We start from the raw sequence: 20,860 nt of genomic DNA on the forward strand, positions 1-20,860 counted from the left end.
AATGCGCGTGCTCTTTGTGAGCTCGTTCCCGGCTCGTAACCAGCGCGTTCTGCCGTCAAGGGCGACCATTGGTTAATAGTGATCATGTGACTGATGCAAGCCAGATCCTTTTATTTAGCAAAACTGTGATTAATAGTTAAATATTATTGTTGAGGGGCACAGAAAGGACTCCGCACGCACACACACATTAAAAAAATAATAATAATAATTTTTTTTTAAAAAAAAGTTGCCTCAACAAAAGGGCACTTTGGGCACCCATCAGGAAAGGGGCGGGTGCTCAAGCCCCTCTAGCCCCCCCCCTCTGCACGTGCCTGCTTCCACGTGATCTATTTTTCTTGAACTTTAGTTGATGAGATATTCAAAACCTTCACAATTTTGAGAAACAGAATTTTGAAATTGTTCTGTAGAATTTATAAGAACAGTTTTTAAGTGATTGGTGAATCTCTGTCCATCTATATGGTAAGAATGGTAAATGGCCTGCATTTGTATAGCGCTTTACTAGTCCCTAAGGACCCCAAAGCGCTTTACATATCCAGTCATCCACCCATTCACACACACATTCACACACTGGTGATGGCAAGCTACATTGTAGCCACAGCCACCCTGGGGCGCACTGACAGAGGCGAGGCTGCCGGACACTGGCGCCACTGGGCCCTCTGACCACCACTAGTAGGTAACGGGTGAAGTGTCTTGCCCAAGGACACAACGACCGAGACTGTCCAAGCCGGGGCTCGAACCGGCAACCTTCCGATTACAAGGCGAACGCCCAACTCTTGAGCCACGATCACCCCCATGAGCTGTGTTGCCAGATGGGGGCAGATGGGGGCAGTCTACAGACTACGTGGACTGAGGCAGACTCTGAGGAAGTCTGCCTCAGTCAGTCCACTTTTATGCTCGCCACGTCACTTTGTGACAGGGAAACAGAGAAGTTCAGAACATGCAGAGTGAACTGTCATGTCATATTTTCCCAAACAGCTGATGTTTCTGGGTCTTAACAACCACCTGAGCCCAAGCAATATAAGACACACAGCATCTCTTACCTTACTGAAAAAGCTGCTGGTTTCCTCTGATAGCTGTGAAAAGTTTGGCCATCAGTCTGAGTCAGAAAGACTCTGGTCAAAAAGCATGTTCGAGATAAGTACCTCAAAGAGGTCTTGGATCAGCAGACCAGACAGCGTTCATGGGCTCATTATAAACTACACGCAGTAAACAGAAAAGTGAAAAGGCTGTAAAATTGCCGTAAGCATTTATACAGTGTGTACAAAGTGTAATTTTCCGGTTGAGCTTTAATTAGAAAGCTCAGCAGTGACGCCTTCTGGGAAAGAGCTAAATTACATGCATATGATCGGCTGCCTCGTTCACCTACAGCAGTGCCGAGGACATTTAACCATGCATGTGACATTTTGTGTGCATTTATAAAGGAATTATCACATATGCACTTACTGCATAAAAAACCTACACAATGTCCAAATATTTGTTTTGTTCTAAAAGAGAAAAAAGCTCTTTAAAAAAAAAAAATCTAAAGTTCACACAACACAAAACACGTTTGTTGATCAGTGTCTGATATGTGGATTTAAGGCCTAACAACAACATTTAACCTGTTCTACAAAATTGTTTTTACTTGAGACAATTTTTTTTCTTAAAAATATATCAGGGGCGTTCATTTCTCTACGATGATAAACATCTTTCTGTCTTTTTTAGAAAATTGAACAAAAATTAATAAGGTTGTGTATTTGCAGTTTAGCCCTTAATGCTTCTAAAAACATTTTAATAGAGCTTTTAAAAAAAAGTCAATAAAGAAAACAAATACAGTAGTTAAGAGATTTATCATTTTTATTTATTTGTATTTGAATGAAACATGACTGAAAACCATTTTTATGTGAGCAACAAAACACAGGACAGTATCCCCCCAAAAATCCCTGATTTCTGTCACATTTTTATGCTTTGAGTTTTCTGGCTGATGATTATCACTAAATTTTGAAAATGATTGCGAGGCTGTCATATTTGACATTAAGTTGAATAAAATAATTATCAAGGCAGCCAGAAGGGGCATAATTGCATCTTATCTGCATATCATTATTGAGATACACACTCGTGACACAGATATACACTCATAACATTGGGGAAAAAAAATCATAAATTCATTTTATTGGAAAATAAAACAACTTTAAGCAAAGTGTTGCATGACACTGCCAAAAACCTTTGGCCAGCTGATCCAGCTGAAAGCAGTGGGTCAGGCTCTGGTTTGACACTTAAGAACATAATAAATGTAGAGCGACCTTTTAATACCCACACAGGAGAACAGGCAGTGTTGGAGACACACGGGACAGTTCGATGTTTCTGAGCTCTGAAACTCAAACTGAAAACTACTAAAAGTTGTTAATATGGATGAAATAGATTAATTTGACTGAAATGGATATTACAGATTCTGACTTGTCTCTTTCAGTAACAACTGAATGATCATATGATGGTATTGAAAATTACTAGAAATTTAAAAACTGTTATTTAGAAAAATCACTAATAAAATAACCATGAATCTTCGGTTCCCTAAACTTGTCTAACTGGAGGGGTGTATCATCGGTTGTAGGGTGCTGTGTTTGTCTACGTGATGTTGATTCAGTCACACAGAGAGTTCAGTGACACTGACAGGAGCTGGAGGGTTAAAAAAATAAAACAATTTCAGTTAGTCCACTGATCGTGGAATGGCTTTTGTATGAAACATTAGTGGAACTTTTTTAATTCACAGACTAAAAAAATAAGTTTTTTTTCTTAATCTTAAGAATATTAACAGCATTAACAGCCTCGAAGAATGTACATATTTTCCAGCCCAGCTTGGATCTCCATCAGTTATTCCCAAAGTAATAATATTAATAATGAAAAAAGAAGCCAGGAAGAAAGATTCAAGCCTCACATTTTAGACAATCCACAGTATCAACAAACTAAATTACTTAAATATGTTTTTCTCACCTTTCCAGTTGGTCCTGATAATGCTTTCATTCAGATTTGTGATGATGTCCTCACCACCAGAGAGCTGAAAGACACAGTCGTACCTTCCCCAGTCTTCAGGTGTGACTGATAATATGCTCAGGTCAGCACTCATCTGGAAGGTCTCATCATTGTTGGGGAGGATTTCTCCAAGATAAACATCTTCATGAATCTCCTCCCCATCTTTCCTCCAGAAAATCACAGCTCTGCCAGGATAGAAACCTGTAGCGTGGCAGCTGATTGGAGAGGAGGGAGTCTTCTGGAGGAGAGACACTGATGGAAGAACTGGACAGGAGGAAGATAGAAGTTGTGTAGAGTGAGTGAACGTGGATGAAAGTAGTATTGAAAGTTGAGAAAGAAAAACAGATAAGGAAAGGAAATGCGAACAGTTAAGGAAAAAACGCAATTTGCATTATTTCCACACGTCATATTTAACTGACATTACTTTAACTTGAGGCTATGAAACAGAAATGTGTTATTTTGTTAAACACCTGCTTGCTCCACAGCTCCACTTGGACCTCTGGTGGGAGGTACCAAAACAAAAGAAATGGGTTTAAGGTTGTCCAATGTTGGAAATCAGCCTCTTGCTTCATCGTCTCACATCCTCAGTAGGCAGCACTACCTTCTCCTCCATAGTTCAAGCATTTTGGTTTGACACCAGCCCCACATTTTCCATTCATGATCTCCACATCCTGAAGACCTTCTCTTGCCTCCACGTGCTTTGGCAAGGTGCCGAAACTCAACCACTTTATAGGTCTTGAGACATTCCCTCACATTTATACTTTATAAACACTAAATACAGTTTTTATGTTCCACCTATGCTGTAACATGTACAAATTAACTTGATGTGATACCTCAAAAATAAAAGATGAAGGACAAGAGACAGAAACGAATTTAACCCAGGAGTAGACATCTAGATGACAAATTATAAGAATCAGAACAACTGTTAAGATACAATTGTTAAGGGCAGGACAAACGACAGTGATTATAAGTGATTGTTTTATCACAGTTTTAAGTATGTTCACATCTACAAGGTTTGATGAACCTTGGCTAGATGTAGAACAAGCACTCTGCAATAATCTAGAGATCTCAGACCTACCATTTATCAGCTCAAACATCCAACGACATGAATGCTTTAAAAGCATCAACATCAGCTCTTCTCTGACAGCATGGTGGGAGTTTCTAAAATTGACGGTGTCTTCATTAATCCCATGCAAACGTACACCTATCTGGAACAACCCTGACATATTACAAAACAATAATATGATAAACTTTTCAGATTGGAGTGATAAAGGAATCAAATATTTAGAACATATACTAGAAGGAACAGAATTTATTTCATTTGACGGACTAGTTACACAATATGGGATCAACAAGAAAAGATTTTTAGAATATCAACAAATTAAATCCATAGTAAAAAAGAAATTTAAACCGGGTCAAGTTGAACTACAAACACCACCAAGTGTGGTTCAATTTCTTACTCTTAAACCCCCCAAATTACTATCCAAAATATACAGAATGCTTTCTAAAACAGATGAATCAATATCACTTCCTATTGCAAAATGGGAAGCGGATTTATCAGTTAACTTAGACCTAAACTTCTGGTCTCAGATTTGCTTAAAAACCTTTCATCTAATTAGAAATCCCAGTCTTCAATTAATTCAATACAAAATATTACATAGAGTGCACTATACAGGTCATCGGATGTTCAAGATGGGCTTTACGTCTACCAACAACTGCTCACACTGCCAAACCAATTCACCGGACAATTATATCCACGCTCTTTGGTTCTGTCCACCAGTTCAGAAGTTTTGGCGCGAGATATGTGAAGACTTATCGAAGTGTCTGAAATGTAACATTCCAACTTCCCCCTTAGTGTGTTTGTTGGGCAGCTTAGATAATGTCACTTCAGAAAAGAATATCGCCCATATGGTTTTCACTGCCCTATGCATAGCCAAGAAAACAGTCCTCATGAACTGGAAAAATAAAAATAATCTTAATTCTAACCAATATAGAAATTATCTATTAGATTACATTAGTCTTGATACAGCCTCTGCCACCACATCAGATCAATTGCTCTGGGCTCCTTTGATCAGCTCCATCACCTAGTGGGGGTGGGGGGTCATAGTTTGGTCCCGCCTTCACTGTTGTGATTGGTGTGGGGGTAGGGACAGGCTTAGGGCGTCGGGGGGTTCCCCGGAGGCATCTTCCTTGGGGGGCTCAACCCGGGGTAGCGGTCATGTCCGGTTAGGGGCTCTGTTGGCTCTCAGGTGACTGTTTCCTCGCGGCTGCGTGCAGCGGGGCTAGGGGAGGGTCTGTGCTGACGGACGTGGGTTACTGACCTGGTAGCCTGGCTGCCCCTGGGTGGGTCCGGGATGGGCGTGAGGTTCTGGGGGCGCTCCGTCTCTGGGCTGGGACCCGGACCGGGCCTTGGGGGCTTGGGTCCTGGTTGGTGTGTTGCCGGGGTTGTGGGCGGGTGGGTGCATGGGGGCCCAGCCCTGGAGCAGGGTGCCGCCGGTGCGTCGAGCCACCTGGGGGGCTCTTCAACTGGTGGGGGAGATTGTCACATCTTGCAGGAGCTTTCCTCTCCTCAGGAGCTCCCTCTGCAGGAGGGGGAGATACAGGAGAGGTGGAGGAAGATCTCAGCCTTGGTGTTTATTGTCTTATGTAGTCTGGAAGATGAGTGGATGGTGGGGTGGGTGCAGTTTTCTCTGTGGTGGGGTTGGGTGGACTGTCCCGGGCTCTGTGGGGCCGGGCGGCGCTGCTGCACTGGGCCCGGTCTGGATGGGCCTGGGCCCCCTTTCCCTGGCGGGTCGCGGAGTATGGGGGTGCCTACTGGGGTCAGCGGGGGAGCTGGCCCCAGGGAGGGGTCACTTGCCCCTCCCTTCCTTCCCTCCCCATCTCCAGCTGCCTCCCTCTTCCCGCTCCACCACAACCACCCACACATGCAGGGCCTTGGAGTAGGGGTATGTCACCAGGGTGCAGAGGAGGCTACCCCCCCCTCTGTCCCCTTCTGGCTGCCTCTGCCTCAATTTTATCCCACAACTTAGACATTCACATTACTCACACTCTCATTACACATACATATAGGATCTTGGGGGTGAGCACGATACACGGAGTCCAAAGTACCATCAGGGTGTACACCCCACCCCTGGCATCGTTGCCCACCTCTCAATTTTAAATACACGTAGACATTGAGGGCAAGCAGGAGGGACCATGCGCTTACCTGCTGCTCTCTGGCAGGTAGCTCCATGCCCTCCTGGGTTTTAATTACACCTTAGAACACACATGCATCAACATTACAATGAGCGGGTGGAGGGAGGTTTGGAGTCTTCTCTCACCCCCATTCTCTGCGACCTGCTGGAGCAGGGGGGCTAGGACTAGGGGGAGGAGTTGGCCGTCCGACTGCGGTCTGGAGTGTGGAGCCTTCCTGCTGCTGCGGAGTCGGGGCGGTCTGCCTCCCCCCACCGCAGGGAAAAGGGAAACACCACCTGGGTCTGGGTGCAGTTCCCCCCTCCAGGGGCGGGGGCACCTAGACCCGGTTTGTAGAGTATGCTTGGGGAGTGTGATCGTGTGTACAACGTCTCTTTATGTATGTCTCCACGTTGGTTGAGTGTGGAGTGAGTGCATATGAGAGCATGAGGGTGGGAATGGATGTTTGTATCTGTGTGTGCCTGTATGTCTGTGTCTATATGTCAGGTTGGGTGTCAGGCGCCACCTCTCTGGGGACATCTCAGGCCCTCCAAGGTTTGGAGGCCTATCTCCCCCTACCACCACTTCCCCTGCCAGTGGCGGACCCCCTCAGACATCGGTGCGTTGGTGGTTCTTTGTGTCCGGGGATGGGCGTCCAGGTACACACCGGCTCACTCCTTGGCGGCCGCTTATCGGGGCCTGGAGCCTGGGGCTCGCTCGGGCCACTTCGGAGGTGGGGTGCCCCCGGCCTCTCGGCCTGGGGCTCGGTCACTCAGGCGCAGCTGGCTGCTGGCGGAGCTCACGGGCGCGTCACTGCAACTCCCCCTGGCTTCTGCTCCGCGGCTGCTGAGTGAGCCCTCATCTGGGACTCTCCTCAGCTCTTTCTGGGACAGTGGCGCGGCTGCCCCTCTGTTGGTCTTCCTTGGTCTCTTGTGTTCTGGGGGCCTCTGGATGTCTGGAGTTTTGGTCTCCTCCACACCTGCTTCACGCCCTGGAGGATGGGGCTGTGGCCCCCCCACACCCTCTAGCAGATTATTACATGAAGGAACCTTTTAAAAAACAAAAAACAAGCGCGTCCATGCTCACAGGTGTACACACGGGTGATCACACCCACAAACTACACCCTTTTTGGCTCCTACCTCAAAGCACACTGTGTTCTGTTGATCTTATGTGCTGCACAATAATGTTTAATATTTAGTATTTACTGTCATATTCCCATATATCATTGTGATGTTGTTTATTCTATTACTCTTGTTCTCTTCTGCTTGCTTTCTTTTTTCTTTCTCAGCAGGTGATCCAGGTGATTGATATATGCATTTTTTTTCTCTGCCCGTTCTGTTGGTTTTTGTCTTTTGCCCTTCTCCCCCGTCCCTCTTCTCAGCTGTTTCTCTTTCCCTCTTTCTTTCTCCCCTTCTTTCCCCCAGTCAAGTCTGTCCCGTATTCATTAAGTGAAAATAAAATAAACAATAAAAGGTGAATCAAATGGACCATTACGGCAAGGCTGGGATGGTCAGTTTGGTAAAGTAAATCCATTGGGCATCTTTCTTTGCCTTTAGACAATAATTCTGATGGCAAAAGAGCCAAACGGGACAGGCCAAAAAAAAGAAAAAAAAAAGAAAAAAAAAAAAAAACATACAGAAAAGAACGGATTTATTTCAGTTCAGTTCAAATTAATAAGGTGAAGAAAAAACAGAGACTGCATCTTATGTGTTTTCTATTCTATTCTAGTAGTTTTAGAATCCAATAACTACACAAACAATCATGGCAGTGAGGTGTGGAGGGCCAGGAGTGACAAAATGAATGAATTAAATATGCCATTAATTATTTAATTAAATGTTTCATTATTTAATTAAATGCCCATTCACTTCACTAGTGTTTGTAGTTGTTGTTGAGAAATGCCCACTGAAAGAATGGCCACCAGGGCAAGTGCCCGTAATCGGATTACAGTAACACGTTACTTGTAACGCATTACTGCCCATCTCTGTTGAGAACAAATAATGTAAATGAATAATAGTGTTCAAATTGTTCGTTAAAACTCTGCATATCTCAGAAAAACTAAAAAAAAATCAGCTTTCTTCACTCACTTCTTTACAATGCAGCCATTACAGTCTTCTTTGATTGGTCGCTGCAGGATTGCCATTCTTCTCATGTTTAGTTTTTTTTTCCTATCAGTGCTTTAATTCTATGAAATAAATTTTTCAAAGTCACTTTTTGCTTTCACTAGCTTGTTTTTAGTGTCCCACTTTTGGATCTTCTGAACTCACTCTGATTAAAGTTGTCATTGTACTAATGTTATTCATGTGCAGCTGACTTCACAGCTGTGTGTGGGGTTTTTTTTTTGCTTTTTTGCAACTTTTTGTGATATCTAAATGTTTAACCTGTTCAATAACATTATTACTATTCAGTGATTATTATATATGATTATCACTTGGCTACGTGAACATACATAAATCTGTTCAATCTCAGCGACACAAGCATGTCTTCATGCGCACACACAGTTTCTACTCCCATTCATTCAGGTTTATATTTACAACTTTTACAGGAAGAATGGACAGCCATCACTTTAAGGAAAAACAAGGAGAGAGAGAGAGAGAGATTTTAAGTTCAGGGCAGGTCAGTTTTTATAGAAATGCATAGATGTGTGTTGTACTTCCATCTGGCTTATTACTTTCTAATGCAGGGGAAAGACATTGGCAAAGAAACACCTACTACATAAATAGTTTGATTTGAAGTTGCTCTTTTGAGTCCTCTCTATTGACTCTGACATCCTGCTGTTAACAGTTTCATGGTATTGCTTTGTTTGCTTTAAACAAACCTCACAGGGTGGTAGAATATGTCTGCGGTGCAGAGGTCCTTGGATCGCCTCTCTGTTGTCTTTGTTGACAGCAATGAAGGTGGTGAAAGAACTGCTCACTCCTGATTGGACACTGAGCTGCACCACCTTCTCCTTCACTCCTCCATCTTGCTGTCCTCTGAGCTCTCTCTCCTTCATCTCCAGGGAACGAATCAGAGTGCGAGCACCCAACCTGTGGACTGTTAATCTGCAGACAAGGAAGAAAACATTTACAGTTCTAATGTTTCCTATTTTTGCTACATTTGTACATCACTGACTTTTCTGTTTTTCTGTGCTGAGGGTGCATTCTTTTTATATTAGAATTAGTAGAGTTACAGAGGGTATATAGAGTGTGAACATAAAATAAGAGCTTGATTAGGCTGTAGAAACGGATGAAAATCCAGTAAAGTGAAGAGAGAGTGTGTGTGTGTGTGTGTGTGTGTGTGTCTTATACACCGAGCTGTTTTTTCAGTACTAATAAGAAAATTCTGTCCTGTTTCATGTTCTTATTATTCCAGAAACTGTCTTCTAAACTTCAATTAAAAATGTCAAAAGTGCTTTAAAGTACAATGAAAGTAAAAGCTGCTCAAGGTCAGGTTACTGCTGTTAGAGATAAAATATTTTTCTTACCTGCAAATAAACTACGACAGAAGATAAGCAGCAAACACAACTTCATCGTTTCTCTATCTTTAAGGTCATAACTATTATTCCTTTTCTTTACAGAAATGTGAATCAACAAGTCGTCGTCCACCGACAGTAAGTGACCAACCCGTGTCCCTCCCCCTGTTCCTCCAGTTTCTCCAGTTAGCACGCTTGTAACCATGGAAACACTTAAATCTGCAGTTCTTACATACAAAACCTTTTTTTTAAAATTGCAGTAATAATAAGAAACCATAGAAAGTCTTGTGAAACTATGCAAACTACTGAATGATTTAACATTGCGTTGTTTCAAAGTTTTCATCAGTGTTGCCTAAATTGAAAATTGGCGCAGTTTATGTCTGCAGGGGTCTGCAGAGATGTTTTCTATCTGTTTCCTTACCCTGGACCTGTACAGACGTGCAAAGTACAGACTGGATAACGGCAGTGTAAAACAAATAACCAGCAGGTCCTGCAGATGAACTTGCTGAGCTGCCACAGGAAGTAGGAAGGTTGAATATTATTTTTGTTTGTGGCTTATTGGCCAATATATGATCGCTGAATAGTCTTGTTAAGCAGACTGGACAACAGCGACGCCTTGTGGCAAAGACCCAGAAGGTTCATTCAGTCAATCTGAAAGTAGCTTTTTTAGTGGGAGAAACTTTTCGTAACTCATTAAAGTGACTTCCTCAGCCTTGCCTGGATGATGAACCATGCACCAAGACTTGTGGCAAAGAGTTTAATTACGGTAACATGAGCAGCTCCCTGACATTCATCTCTAGCTTTATTGTCAGGAATCTAAGACCACGATACAATTAAAAGAAAATAGGAATGAATTAAGTTTTTTATTTTTTATTTTTTAGGTTTTTAAAGTAGAGCCTCATCTGGAAGGTCCCATCATTGTTGGGGAGGATCTCTCCATTATCCACGCTTTCATGAAGCTCCTCTCCATCTTTCCTCCAGAACACCTTGGCTCTTTAAGGATAGAAACCTGTAGCGTGGCAGCTGACTGGAGAGGAGGAAGCCTTCTGGAGGAGAGACACTGAGGGAAGAACAACAGAGAGAAAGGAAAAAAGCGACAAATGTTAGATTCTGATTTGTACTCTATCTTAGAAAAAGGAAGCCATATGAATTTCCCCGCTTACTACATCAGATTATGTGATTATACCTGCTGTCTCCAGAAAGCTCCTCCCATAGTGGAAATGCTTCTTTAAAAACTTAGGGCAAAAATGGCTTGAAGAGCTTTTATTATGTTGAAATCGGGCATGTTCCATATTCCATCTTAGTTTGGTGATGACAGCCTGTGGTTTTGGAGTGATCTGCAGTGATCTGCAGGTCAAACACTATAAAGTCTTCTTCATCATAACCATACTGATTGTATCCATCAATTAGTCTCATCACTCCATTTACAACCACTCATCCTTTGCAAAATATGAACATCTGGAAAAAAAAATAAAGCCACAAAAGCTGCAATAAACCAGTAAGATGTCAGCAGAGGCCATAGCTAACATCATATCTGCAGACAGAAAAATAGAGGCTCTACACCCACTGCACTGTTACAGGAACAAAACCAAACTACCAATTTGCGGGTGGAGTGAAAGGCTGATATTTTAAAGAACTTTTACTCTCTGGATTCTTTTGTTTTATTTCAGCAGTGTGGTAGGTTGACCATGACATTTCAGGGCTGCATACATGTCCTGCTAACACCGGGGATAGCCTTTAACAATAAAAAAGAGAATTAAATGAAGCTTATGCCAAATTTTAGTAAGTATGTGAGTGCATACAATCACTATGATAAATTGTAAATGGACTGATTCTTATATAGCGCTTTTCTTTTCTCCCGGAGCAGTCAAAGCGCTTAAGTCGTCTGCCTGCTTTCCCAGGTGTTTAACTCCTTCTCTATTCTTTACATCTTTTCCACTTTACCACACTGTAAAACTCAATGCCAACATCAGCACTGTAGTAAAATAATTTTCATGCCCATCTTCTTCAAGCCAATCAGTCTCCACTCAGCATAGTTTAAATCACACTACTTACCTTTGATCCTCCCTTGCATTCACTTGCATACACCAAGAAAACAAAGGAAGTGATCATGGACTTCCGCAAAACAAGAACTGATCCCCCTCTCCTATCCATAAAAGGTACTATGTGGAGAGGGTGTCCTCCTTTAAGTTCCTCGGCACCCACATATCCGAGGACCTATCCTGGTCCACAGACACATCAGCCCTAGTCAAGAAAGCCCAGCAGCGCCTCCATTTCTTGAGGGTTCTGAGATGGAACAGGCTGCAGACTGAACTCCTAGTGTCCTTCTACCGTGCCACTATCAAGAGTGTGCTGGTGCACGCCATCCCTGTGTGGTACGCTGGTTGCACAACAGCTGACAAGAAGAGACTACAGAGGGTCATCAGAACTGCAGAGAAGGTGACTGGCTGTCCACTCCCCTCCCTGGACTTAATTGCCAGCTCAAGATGTCTCTCCAGAGCCAGGGCAATTATAAAGGACCACCTCCATCCTAACCACCACCTCTTCAACATCCTGCCCTCTGGAAAAAGGCTCAGATCCATCAGGTGCAAAACCAACAGACTAAAGAACAGCTTCTTCCCGAGGGCTGTCAGAACTCTTAATGCAAACTAAGAGTGTGTAAAGACTTCCCCAACACATCCACCCTGACACTGCTGTTGATCATCTATGTGCAACATCTCAGTCTTTCCATGTTCTGTGCAATAATTTTGGCTCATGTGCAATTATTTTGGTCCCAGTCTGTTTCAATGTTTCCTACACATACACCATGTATATAGTTCCACTCACATATGTATACATATACACTGTTTTTTATTTTATTCTATTTATTTATTTAATTATTTATTTATTTTCCGCCTTCGTTGTATATTGGTTTCTCTTCTTCTTACTTTAGCACCTTTGTGGTTCAGCTACCCAATTTCGCTGTGCAAGAAACTGCACAATGACAATAAAAAGCTCTAAGTCTAAGTCTCTATTCTGCCTTAATTTCTGGCATAGCTTCGATTTCATTCAGCTGTGATAGACCATCAGAGTCTAACAGCCAAGCAGCTTACAAGGACATGAACTGCTGCACATAACAAGGCTGATTTACATCGTGGAGCCCTGGTCTCAAAAACTGGCATAGATGTAACTCTGTCTGTAAGCTGGATTTAAGTGCTTCAAGTTTTACCAACATGTTTAGTGGCATCTTCTGTTAATACCGAACATGACGTCATGTGGTTGGTTGGTTGCGGCTAATTGATTTACATTCGTTTATGTTGGCTAACCAGTGGGCGACCTTGCCATGCACCTATAAGGAATGTGGCACATCACGAACCAAAGCACCATCATGAATTGTCTGAAAATCACAACCATTTCTTTGGCCACCATGAGGTGGGGGATTTAGAGACTGGGCACCCAGCAACAATCTGGTACTTGTCCTGCAGACTGCTAAAGTACAATAAACACTCTGTAGGGTCAGCTTATGGAAAGCACCTCATCCTGATGGTGTACTGGGATGAGTACAGCAAGACTGCACCATGGAAGTAGAGAGGTCTTCACAAGCATCTTTAACACATCTTTGTCACATTGCTCTGTTCCCGCCTGTTTAAAAATATCTTTAATATGCCATTACCTAGGGTGACCAACTGTCTTCTTTTCATTTTTCACGTTCTGTCCAGGGCGTCCAGGGGGATTTTCAAGATTGATAAAAATGTCAGTGATTTCCTATATTCCGACAGAGGACCCATGTGTGTGACATCATCCCTGAACTGCTGCTTTGCGAGTTGTTCTGCGCTCACAGACGGGACAGACAGCAACGTGCCTAATGATGTTTAAAAGATCCCAAAGCGTAAGTGCATCTTTTCAGATGAACTGCAAAAGAAGTTTCCCTCGTACCATCCTGGTAATTTTTCTTTACCAACTTTGAGGAATCACCAGTCGAGACACTTTTTTAAAGATTATTATTTATTAAAGCATTGAATAATTAAAAAGTATCATGGATCTCTTCTGTTCAGAAAACCACAGATACAGCTAACTTCCCAGAAGTGAGTACTCAAGCTTAGAGGTACAGCTGCTACTCTGTTACACGTGTACTAGATGTTTTTCTCTATTCTTTCATCCTTCACCCAATAACTTGTTGTTTTAGTGACCATGAGAGCAACCGTGGCTGAGATACCTGACGATGTTTATGTCTCACATGGTACCGATGACCCACCTTATCATAGTACTTAGTGTCCCTTTACTTTGAAACTTCTACACTGTCACCATTTCTAACAAAACACTGTGTAGACATCTAAATTCTTAAGCTCTTATTTGCTATAATACTTAACACATGAAAAAATCTGATTTGAGCTGACCTCGTTGTTCTCTTTCCCCCTCACCCCTTTAGTAAAAGCTATTTCCTTACAATTGACACATACTTAGCATAATTCACTCGATTTAGCATTATTTCAACAGGATTTCTTATTTTAAACAAAAATACATTGTTTTCCTCCATCATTCTATTCTTTACACTCACATACAGCGTTTAAGGTCACATCTGCACAGAAAGAGTGCAGATGTGACATTGTGCAGTACACACACAGAGAAAGTCTGGGTTGAAAGGTTATTAGAATTATTTCATTGTAGTGATAATTTTCTTGTTCGACTTTATTAATTCTTGATTATATTTTGATTACGTTTCTGATGTGATTAGAGCAGAAATAACTATCAGCAAAAACACTTACATATAACTCTACATATACCCCCAAAGGCTGGATTTCAGGCCTTTTGCTTAATTTCTGACTGCATCACGGCTGAGGAATCTCATTCTTCTTTACATTATTTTACCGAATGTTATTTTAACACATTCAAAATAACCTACAAAATAAAAAAAGATTCTTAAAAAACGGTGTGAACAAACGTGTGTCTACTCGTTTTTTCTCAATCAACGACACCCCCACCAAGGAACACGTCTGTCCAGCATTATCCCCCACCACCTGATCATCAGGATAAATACACCATACAAATTATATATACATTATATCATTAATAGCTATAGCACTGCTATAGGAAATATGATATGATAAAATATTAAAATGCATTTTACCTGAGTTATTACAAGTTAACTTGAATTTAAAACAATAACAAAGGAAAAAAAGATTTTGTGTAAAAAGTCATGTTTACATAAAACAAAACTGAAATAGAAAATCTTCTCAGTTCTTGTTTGTTCAGTGTTAACTGCAGGTGTCAACACTGTGTAGACTCCTCTGTCTGTCTGTGTGGTCTTTCGGAGAGTTCTATCGTGTTGTGAGGAGCTGTTACATCCAAAAGTCCAAATAATAATAACAATAAAGTTAACAATAAATAAAATTAGCACAATATTAATCAAATAATTTAAATCCAGGGTGAGAATACCAGATTAGAGGGGGATAGTGTACTTACAAGAGGAAGGGCATCTGCCTAAAATAAATTAAATAAATCAATAAAATTCATTTTGGACAGTTTTAAATGCCTAACAATCAAACCTTCTCTTACAAAAATCAGAAGTAACAATGTTTAACATGTAGACTATTATATTGCAGAGATAATGAAATTAAGCATTTATGTCTCTACTGACTGGTAAATAAACTTTAAATCTCTTACCTTCTTTCATTTTGTGAATGGCAATTACAGTGACAGCAACAATGATGACAACAAGAACAACCGCTGCAGCAATGATGAGGATTTCTGCTCAGTGACAACAAACAAGATAAAATGTACTGATAAATAAGATGGAATAAAACTGCATCCAATTATTGAAAATATTTTTTTTGACAATTTGTTTGATCATGAAGCCACACACTCAACCTGATGAAAGAAATCTAATTTAAATTGTTCCCTTTCGAGGTCACCACAGCGGATCATCTGCCTCCTTCTCAGCCTGTACCTAACATTCTCCTCTGCTATCGTCTCCAAACCAAACATTGTAGCAGGTCTCACTGCTGCACTGGCCTTTGCTTTGAAATCATTGACCCCAAGTGTTTTACTACATCTGCTCCTTGCATCACAGCTTCACTGTCTGCACCGTCTTGAACCAACTTTCTCTAGAATTCCTTTTTTTTCTTCTAACTAATATCCAAATCTGTGGGCCGTACACACTGACAACATTGAGCATTACCTCTTTGAGTTCCAGCTTCAAACTCATGATCCTGTCTGATACTGTTCAGCTCCAGAACACTCTTCACATGATCTTCTTTCTAGATTATTCAGTTTCTCTTCCTAAATGCACCATGATAGAACAGTTTGAATAAACCTGGCACTGCTTCCCTCCCACCTGTTCACTTTACACAAAGTACCTACATTCTCTCTGTTATATCAGCCAGCTTTCTCCCATAATCTCTATATTTAAAATCCCACTCATGATGATGATGATGATCCCATGCATTCTTTAGTGTGAATACTTTTTTGATAACATATGTCACATATTGGATTTAAATATGATATGATATCTATGTCAACTCGACTGATGTAACCACAAATGCAGCAATATACAGTGCTTAACAGACACACCATAATTCATGTCACTGAATTTTTAACCCATTTACATGAGCTGTTTTTCACCAAACAAAATGCTCCTAAATGGGCCACAAATAAACAACCAAGGCTTTCATAGACTGCAGATGCTGAATTTGAAACATAGAAGTACTAAACTAATTTCAGCTTGATGGTTTTCTTGAGAATATTAATTTCAGTTTTGTTGAAGTGCTGGAAATTTTTTTTTTTTTAGGATCTCCATCAGTAATTCCCATAGTAACAGCAACTCTTCTTGGGATCCGATAAAACATTTAAGCGTAACATTAAACATGATCCACAATAACAGCAAACAAAATAACTCAAATCTGTTTGTCTTACTTTGATCATGTCTAATTTTGTTTTTTTGCCAGTTGACGGTTTTATTCAGGTTGGTAATGATGCTGTCCTCAGCGTTAGAAAACTGAAACACACACTCATATCTTTTCCACTCCTCAGGTGTGACTGATGAAACATTCAGGCCAACACTCATCTGGAAGGTCCCATCATTGTTGGGCAGGATCTCTCCAGGATCCACACCTTCATGGATCTCCACTCCATCTTTCCTCCAGAACATCAAGGCCCTTTGAGGGTAGAAACCTGTAGCGTGGCAGCTGACTGGAGAGGAGGGAGTCTTCCAGAGGAGAAAAATAGAAGGAAGAACTGGAGAGAGGGAATGTGGGAAAGAGAAGGTGTGAGAATCGGTGAAAGAAGCAAAGCAGTATACATCAAAGAAGAAGTAAATGTAGTACACTTGTTTGATGAAAAATGTTAATCAAGAAAGACTGTAATAGTAATAAAAAAAGTAATAATTTAAAATGGAACAAGCAATTTGAGCAAAAGTTTCACTTTTTGTCCCTCTGTTTTCTGTGCACAGGTACCTGCCTAACTGTGAGTGTGAGATCTGTACATATTGGATGCCTGGAAACCCTTCCTCCCTTGATCCCCTCAATTCCAATAATACTTTTTGTATTTAGTTTGGACCACTGTAAATAAACACACTAAAGTGAAATTTTCCAAGTCTGTGTCTGGGTCCATTAGCCTTGACACTGATGACTGAGGGACTATTTCATGTTATTTAGATTTTGTTTTATTTGTTTGCACACATATGTGTGTACATGCATACATGTAAATGAAGGTATGTGTGTATATTAAGGGTATACATGAACTCAAGGTAGTGACTGAAAGAGTGTTATAGTGGCTACAAATGGTGGAAAATTGTACCTAAGGGGGGAGGAGTTTAGTAAGTATGGGGTCAGAGTAGACCTGCTACTCCCTGGTTTAGACTGCTGCCCCCATAATCTGGACCAGAATAAGAGGCAGAAAATGAATCGGCGGATTTATTTTGATAATTTATTTTCCTTGTGTGTCATTTACTTCCCAGTTTTCACCACTAATTTTCATTTTGATCTGCATAAAACAACACGTTAACACACGTTGCCGTTTTTTTTTTTTAAAGATCATTAATAGAAAGATAAAGGATGTAGTTTACACACTCATGTGATTCTACCTTTTCTCAGCAGGGTGCTGTTCCCATTTTTCAAATATTTCTTCAGCCAATCAGGACAAGTCTGAGTGAGGAAGATTGTTTCTGCTGAGTTTCCATTAGCATTCCAGTCCTGTTCGATAATGTCAGCTTCTGGTTTCAGTGCAATCCATTTCATTGTTTTAAGATCAAATTCAAGAAGGTTCTCTGCATTATAACCATACTGTATCACACCATTCACCTCTCCAGTGTTTTCATCCCATTCACAGCCTTCCATCATCTGTAAAGTGTTGACAACTGAAAAGTGAATTAGAAATTAATTAAAATGAATAATATTAATACTGTGAGGCACTGCTATTCTATCTTTGTTGTGTTCTTCCTGTGATTTAACTGATCTGACAACATTATATTGGAAAACAGGCGCAATTCATGATTAAAAGAAAAAGATGAAGGACAAGAGGAAAAAAAACAATTCAACCATCTAGGGTATCCAGAAAAATAATTACAGGCAGTTTGAAGGCACTAATAATTAATGCAATTAATGTAAGGCAACTATTTAGAACAATGTGTACATGTATTCTTTTGTCTCCAAAAGTTGATTCTGTTCATCTGAACGTAGCATTTTCAGTGGGAGAAACGTTTCGTCACTCATCCAAGTGACTTCTTCAGTCTCAGCTGCAGGTTTCCCTTTTCTTATAAATGGTCCAGATGAACAGAATCAACTTTTGGAGATTTACTTACCTGGATGATTGTGAATGCAACAAGATATTCTTTTGTCATGCAGTTTGAAGCATGTTCACATTAGTAAAATTTCTGGTCACAATCAAGATGCACAAAATTACAATTTAAAATCTAGAGACTAACAACATGATGTGACATAAAGTATAAGAGAAAATACTACACCTTCACTTTGGCTGGCCAGCTGCTGCCACTTTGAAATCCACTTTCTGAAGACGTATGGCAGTATCGCAAAGCAAAGTTCATTGTACGAATCCAACTGAGCCTTGTCATTATATAATGTTTTTTGGACCCAGTCTTGTCTTGTTTCCAATATCTTTTTGCTGCTGTCACAGTAACCAAACTCAGTGCATTTAACCTCTGCAACTGCCATAAACTCTGGGATGTTTCGGACTTCAGAGGATTCAGTAATAAAATACACCAGTGAGTGTTTCACTGTGGGAAACAAACATTGATAACGTGATACATTAAATAAGAAAAACAATATAGACATTATTAGAAATATGAGTCATTCATTGTGATTCAGCTTGAACTTTTTTAAATGTAAGCTGCATGCGTTATATGCTGCAGAACGTTGGTTATAAACATTGTTAGATAGAATTTTTTGAGATCCTAATAAATATTTAAGATCAAAAGATGAAATGCAATTTCACCAGCTGTTCATAATCCTGGTCCTATTCACATTTTTTCCCCCTAACTGTGGGTGTTTTATCTGATCCACATGGTGGCAGTGTAATTAATAATTTCAGAAAAAATAATCCTGACAGACAGAAACACACGCATAAATAAATAAATAAATAAATAAATAAATAAATAAATAAATACATAATTCAACTTTGTCACAATCAGTGGGGCTGACTGTGTGTAGAGTCAAAGGTGGACCCAAATGCAGATGAAACAAAACGTGACTTGAATAACTAAACACGAGCCGTTTATTGAGGCTGGCAAATGAACTGCACACAAAAGGCAAAAGGCAGTGCTAACAATAAACTAAACTGGGTGAGCTAAATTAAATAAAAAGCGACAACAGGAACATGGACCTGACATAAGAAAACTTGACATGACCTCTTGGCCTAGAAACCAAGCAGACGATCTGACAATGACACACTGAAAACAGAGGACTACACAGGAGGTGATTAGGGGACGTGGGAACACATGGGGGAACAGCTGACTGACATGAGGGTAATGACAGGACAGGGGAAGTGAAACTAAATACAATGAGCAAAGAACACACGACTCCTTCAAAATAAAACAGGAAACATGAGACGCAGACATGACAAAACAAACTTGATAACATAAGACACGCAGCATAAAACACAAAGGGTGAGGGGAAACTTAAATACAGGGGAAGAAAACACAAGGAGTCTAATAACCAAATGAACTTCGCTAATCTAATGAACTTAAACATAAACAGCATCCAAATACTGTAAACTAAACCTAAAACGCTGGGTCAACATACCCAGGAACATGACAAACGTAGAATAAATATTCTATTAAAAATAAAGTTCTACTAAAAATAGTTCCTTAGTTCCAATAGTTCCAAATTTATATACTCATAATGAGTTTTTTTAGAGGCAATGAGTTTGCATATTTCTTTTTCTTTATTTCTTTTTCTTTATTTCTATTCTTTTAATATCAATTTTATAAAAATTAATAATGTAACAGCATGATAATATTTTTTCATCCTCCTGTTAGCATGAATTACATATTTGTGTGCATATTTGTACTTTGGTGTTCTGTGGCAGCTGCAGAGATTAGGAATTATCATAGCCAAGAGTTACTTTGTATTTTTTCTTGCTTTTCCCTTTAATGTTAACTATTGTTGTTCTAACATTTGAAAAAATCTTCAGGGCTGGCAGTACTTAGTTTAAACGCTTATCTATTGTTGCATCTGTTCCTGCTTTCACCCAGGTTTTACAGGTTTGTTAAGGTTTGTTTCCCGGTGCAAGTTTAGTTCACACTATCAGTATATGAGGTGTGCTTAACCTCAGCTGACACTCAGCATACTTGAACAAGGGTTTAATTGATATTATTATTATTATTATTATTATTATTATTATTATTATTATTATTATTATTATTATTATTATTATTATTGAAAAGGCATTTCTTTTGTGTCCCAAAAAACAATATAAGCATTTATCTATATGTTACCTGTTCCTGCCCGTTTCCTGGAAAATAAAGATGCATCTTCTGATGCTTGCATCCATCAGAAAATGATCCAAGATTTTCTCCTAATAATATTAATACATCTGTCAAGTTCCTTACAGCTTATGCCATTTAAGACTGCCATTGTTTCATGGGGATAACATAAGTAACATATTTTTTATATACATCTTTCTAGACAAAAGATCACAAAGTGCTTCAAAAAGAGATAACAAGATATAAAACAAAAAAAGACAAAAAGTTAACGAAATGTAATTCTAAAAAGATGTGTTTTTAGTTGTTTCTTGAAAGAG

General features: G+C 40.2%; 1 protein-coding gene and 1 pseudogene across 1 annotated transcript; both read right to left on the reverse strand.

Moving 5' to 3' along the window:
• Positions 1-1,885: 1,885 nt before the first annotated feature.
• Positions 1,886-11,702, reverse strand: LOC113017542 (major histocompatibility complex class I-related gene protein-like; annotated as a pseudogene).
• A 3,144-nt stretch (positions 11,703-14,846) lies between these two features.
• On the reverse strand, positions 14,847-19,046 carry LOC113017540 (major histocompatibility complex class I-related gene protein-like). The gene is made up of 6 exons (XM_026160691.1): positions 18,567-19,046; positions 17,688-17,960; positions 16,520-16,840; positions 15,272-15,355; positions 15,071-15,088; positions 14,847-14,943 (listed from the first exon to the last, which is right to left on the reverse strand). Exons 1-6 carry the CDS (start codon positions 18,892-18,894, stop codon positions 14,876-14,878), a joined length of 1,092 nt encoding a protein of 363 aa, XP_026016476.1. The 5' UTR covers positions 18,895-19,046; the 3' UTR covers positions 14,847-14,875.
• Between the last annotated feature and the right edge of the window lie 1,814 nt (positions 19,047-20,860).

The sequence above is a fragment of the Astatotilapia calliptera genome, unplaced genomic scaffold, assembly GCF_900246225.1.
Source record: "Astatotilapia calliptera unplaced genomic scaffold, fAstCal1.2 U_scaffold_145, whole genome shotgun sequence".
NCBI classification, from domain to species: domain Eukaryota; kingdom Metazoa; phylum Chordata; class Actinopteri; order Cichliformes; family Cichlidae; genus Astatotilapia; species Astatotilapia calliptera.

Excerpts from the sequence above, each read along its gene's own strand:
- LOC113017540 (XM_026160691.1), bottom strand. The coding sequence starts at position 18,894 with ATGTCTATATTGTTTTTCTTATTTAATGTATCACGTTATCAATGTTTG. Across the intron at positions 17,961-18,566 it reads GCTGGCCAGCCAAAGTGAAG|TTGTCAACACTTTACAGATG; the intron begins GTGTAGTATTTT and ends TTCACTTTTCAG. Across the intron at positions 16,841-17,687 it reads CAGCACCCTGCTGAGAAAAG|TTCTTCCTTCTATTTTTCTC; the intron begins GTAGAATCACAT and ends CCCTCTCTCCAG.